The sequence below is a fragment of the Aplysia californica genome, unplaced genomic scaffold (assembly GCF_000002075.1).
Source record: "Aplysia californica isolate F4 #8 unplaced genomic scaffold, AplCal3.0 scaffold00718, whole genome shotgun sequence".
NCBI lineage: Eukaryota > Metazoa > Mollusca > Gastropoda > Aplysiida > Aplysiidae > Aplysia > Aplysia californica.
In genome coordinates this window covers 54,445-59,080 of record NW_004797988.1, presented here as the reverse complement: position 1 = coordinate 59,080, position 4,636 = coordinate 54,445, and the positions used below count along the sequence as shown (strand labels likewise).

Genomic DNA, 4,636 nt, shown 5'->3' with positions numbered 1-4,636 from the left:
TATTATTATTATTATTATTATTATTATTATTATTATTATTATTATTATTATTAACGATGATGCCAATAGCTCAAGATGGCCAAAAAAAATAAATGATGAGCGCCTGATTCCACTTTTCCATGACACACAATATTATGTTGGGAAGTGGCTGAGAGTGTCTGCTTATGCCCCATGTAGGGTACGTATAGAGGGTGATTCTGGCGTTCAGCTGATGCGGGGAAGCAAGAAGGGCCCAGAGAACTTCTACGAGACGGGAGTTGTGTCCTCTCGGTTCAACGCCATTCACGACCACTCCAACTACGCCAGCACCGTTGGTGAGATGTTGTTGCTGCTGCTGCTGCTGTTGTTGTTGTTGTTGTTGTTGTTGTTGTTGTTATTATAGTTATTGTGGTTGTTGTTGTTGTGGTTGCTGCTGCTGCTGTTGTTGTAGTAGTTTTGTTATTGTTACTGTTGTTATAGTTATTGTTGTTCCTTCTCCTGTTGCTGCTGCTGCTGTTGTTGTTGTTGTTGTTATTATTGCTGTTGCTGATGCTGCTGTTGTTGTAGTTGTTGTTATTGTTATTGTTGTTGCTGCTGTTGTTGCTGCTGTTGTTGCTGCTGTTGTTGTTGTTGTTGTTGTCGTCGTTGCTGTTGTTGTTGTTTTTGCTTTCCTTACCTCTGGTTTTTTTATTGCTGCTTTTACATTTTCGTGTTGTTGTTGTTGTCGTTATTGCTACTGCTGCTTATGCTGTTGTTAGTGGCCTACGGTCATCACGGAAAAGCGCAACGATGCTTATATCATTTTCTTCTTCTTTAAAAGCCTGTAAATTCTATGACTAGCCCCTTCACCGACATCTTTTTTGTCTCTCTCTTTTACCTAATCAAATACAATAAAAAGTGAATAAACGCCACACTATGTTTGCCAGACACAGTCCGAATCAATCACGGTACAAATAAAAGATCAACGAAAAGATGGGTTGTCAACATGCCGAATTCAAGAGGTTTTAAACTTTTATTATTATTTGACCTCTTTTTCGCATACACATTCTTACTCAATATCGAAGCGTTGTTCAGGGCAAAGATTTCAGCTAAGCCTATATGCTTGCAGTATGGATATCCAGTAAAGTTTTTAAATAATAGCTTCAGAAATGTCTGCTTTATCATGGAATTACTCCTACATTTTTGTCAGTGCCTTCACAGTCTGAAACTACAAAATCGGAATACACATTCGTTTGAAAGAGGCAGTAAAGTCATACCATACCATACCATACCATACCATACCATACCATACCATACCATACCATACCATGCCATACCGTACCATACCATACCATACCATATCATACCATACCATACCATACCATACCATACCATACTATACTATACCATACCATATCGTACCGTACCATACCATACCATACCATAACCTACCGTACCATACCATACCATACCATACCATACCATACCATACCATACCATACCATACCATACCATACCATACCATACCATATCGTACCGTTCCATACCATACCATATCATACCATACCATACCATACCACACCATACCGTATCATGTCATACCATACCATACTGCACCAAGGCACGTTTAGACCCTAAATAAAGCAACTGAACATCCACCTATCTTACCACCCATCCTTCCTTCAAACTGCAACAGAAACCTGTTTTCTTCTGATAATATTTTAATGCTTGTTTTCGACTTCTCAGTTTTATTGCTGATGCTGTTTTTCTTTGCTTGTATACTTGTTGTTTTTGTTCTCGTTGCTATTATCTTTATTACAATGTCGCTGTCGTTATTGCAAATTATGTTGTTGTATTTTTTCATGCTCTTGGTTTTGCAAGAAAGTTGTAGTTGTTCTAGAGGAGATGGTGTGTTTTCTTTCCCATTTTTTTCTTTTCCAATAAAAAAAATCGCCCTGCTTCCAACAGGGATGGGAGAAATAGCTGTCGTTCAAAACGGCGTGGAGTTTCGAACCAGGCATAACGACTATAAGCTCAAAATGCCCTCTACCACCTCAACTGAATACCACGCAACAGAGAACGTTCCGTTTCCCGATGTACCACCTGAAGTGACCAGTCTATCTACGGTGGATGTAAGTACATTGTACTTGAATTTTGTTTTGTTTTGCTTTTGCAGGTGTTTTACGGCGCTCACAACTGCATAATAAGGTCATTTGAGCGCGCGGGACACGCCAAACATTTTCAGTTCGGAGGACATTTTGAATTTTCCGTGGGTGGCTGCCGAAGCCTACTCTTATAGATTTTTGACCTCCAAGGGATCTTTAACGGGCGCAACTTGCACACGCGACCTCCGAGATTTTTTGCCCTTGCCCGAGAAGGCTAGGCGTAGATCTTTCCTACCAAAAGATCAGGGGTGTGGCTGAAAGACAGCAGTAAGAAGGAGCCAAGGAGTAGCATTAGAGAGGCTGCAGAAAGAGTCAGGAGCCCAGAGGAGGAGGCAAAGGAGGTGGGGGAAGAAAGTGGAGACAAGAGCAGACAACCGAACATTGCTAGAGAGCAGGAAAGGAGGTGAAAAGAGACAATTTTAGAGAAGAAAATGTTTCCGTCGCTACCCGGATTCGAACCGGGGACCTTTGAATGACAGGTGAACACCTTAACCTCTGTGCCACGAAAGCCCCCTGTACTTATATCTTATTCTGTCCACCCGTTCATTAACTTGATGTTCATGAGTAATGTATCCAGTCAGTTCCATTTGCTGCTTCACCTGTTGATTGCCCTGGTTCGAATCCCAACAGAAGGCTTTTTAAAGATAGGTCATGTCCGAAATGATGGGCAATCTGAAGTTACTGCCTTTTAGATACAATTCGAAGCTTTGAAAGAAACTTTAAGCCATGACACAACATCGTGTTCTTCTTCCCACCCTCTTTCTCATCTATTCTTGTATCCACTCGTCCCTCCATCTTACAATCCTTCTATTCACCCGTCCCTCCACCAACCCATTCTTACATCGTCCACCCACTGTTCCATACATCCATACATTTTTACATTTTGCCTTATCTCCATTCACTAATCTTTCTATATTGCTACCCTTTCATCCTACAATCCTTCATTTCATCCATATTTTTATTTTCACCGACAACTCTATCCACTCGTCACTCCACCCATCCATCCTTCCAACCACCATACCCTCCCCACCAAAAATAACATCCATGGTGCCATCCTTTTATCAATCAATCCTTCCACCCATCCTTCTTTCCACTCTGTCATCCTTCCAGATGCCCATCCGTCCATCCTTCAATCAATACTTTTAATTCAATGTAGTCCCATGTCCTAACTTTTTTTTAAAGCTATCATAATCAGCGTTTGTGGTGTAACGGTTTGATGCTTCGCCGCCGCATGCAAGAGGTAGTTGGACGTTGCTTTTCTGACCTGTCTTCTATAAAATACCCTGTCCCTATCCCCCCTGTCTGATTGTGGAAAACGCCTGCATTTAAAAATTAAACACATAAAAAGATGCCATAATCCGTCAGTTTGTCATTTTTATCATTTCTTCTCGTCGTATTTTTTTAAGGAACAGTTTGTCATTTATATCGTTCATTATCGTCGTATTTTTTGTAGGAACAGTTTGTCATTTATATCGTTCGTTATCGTCGTATTTTCCTCAGGAGCAGTTTGTCATTTTGTATCGTTCCTTCATGTCGTATTTTTCTCAGGAACAAATCGTGGAGATGAGAGAATGGTTCAAGGCGTTTGCCACCCAGAACACCACACACAGAGACTACAGGGAGTATTTCAAACCCATCATGTGTTACCTGGAGGGCGCCTGGACGCTGGACGCTGACCTAACGGAACCGTTTGAGAGTGACCGACATCACATTGATGCTAACTCCTGGTTTGAGCTGCACGATATAGTAAGGGGATCCTAAGGGGGAACGTGTGATGAATATTATATATTATTTTCAAAATTGTTGATCTCAGATCCCAAGCTGTTCTTTTGTCGGGCAGTTAAACGAAAATGTAATTTAGTCATACTGGAGGGCAGGGCTCTTTTTAAGTGGGGAGAATTTCTGTCGAGTACAGTTATGTGTCTTTCTGCTATGGCATTGCACTCCTCTCAGCCCGTTTAAGCCTTGACAGGCAGTCTTTGCCTGCCTCCTAAATGATCTAAATTGTGTCGATAGAGGTGTATAAACATCTACACATATAAAAGAATAGCCCAGTAGAAAAAATGTGTAGAAACACCTATTTATTTCGAGAAGTGTGAACAGATAAAAACACTATAAAACACTGCGTGCTTCAGAAAACAAACAGCTGTAATGCTATAAACATTCTTTGTAAAATAATTAATGCTATCATTTTAACCACGTATTCACCTCGACATGACCATCGTCGGTATATGTATCTGCGTGTGGAAGAAGAGTTGGGGTTTTGCTCGTAATATCATAGGTTAATTTCTTTGAGTTGAGGCTTTAAGGGCAGCCTCTTTGTGCTGTGATCATTACCTTACACCCATTGCTCCGTTTTGGTCAGGTGCGATACGCCTCCTACACGGGCACAAAGAGCAGACTCGAAAACTTTGCCTACCTGCCCACCACCATCATGTCTGTCAATGAAACTACAGGTAAAAACCAATCTCCCTGCCTACATGATAATGATAATGATAATAATAATAAAAATA

General features: G+C 40.9%; 1 protein-coding gene across 1 annotated transcript in view; it reads left to right on the top strand.

Annotated features, from left to right (window-relative positions):
- Positions 1 to 183: 183 nt before the first annotated feature.
- The window catches only part of LOC101854983, a 19,155-nt gene continuing 14,702 nt past the window's right edge, over positions 184 to 4,636 (top strand). Inside the window, exons 1-4 of the mRNA XM_013088291.2 lie at positions 184 to 314; positions 1,927 to 2,090; positions 3,672 to 3,869; positions 4,489 to 4,579. Coding sequence (XP_012943745.1) covers positions 212 to 314; positions 1,927 to 2,090; positions 3,672 to 3,869; positions 4,489 to 4,579 — 556 coding nt within the window. The 5' untranslated portion in view covers positions 184 to 211. The remainder of the gene's footprint in view (positions 315 to 1,926; positions 2,091 to 3,671; positions 3,870 to 4,488; positions 4,580 to 4,636) is intronic.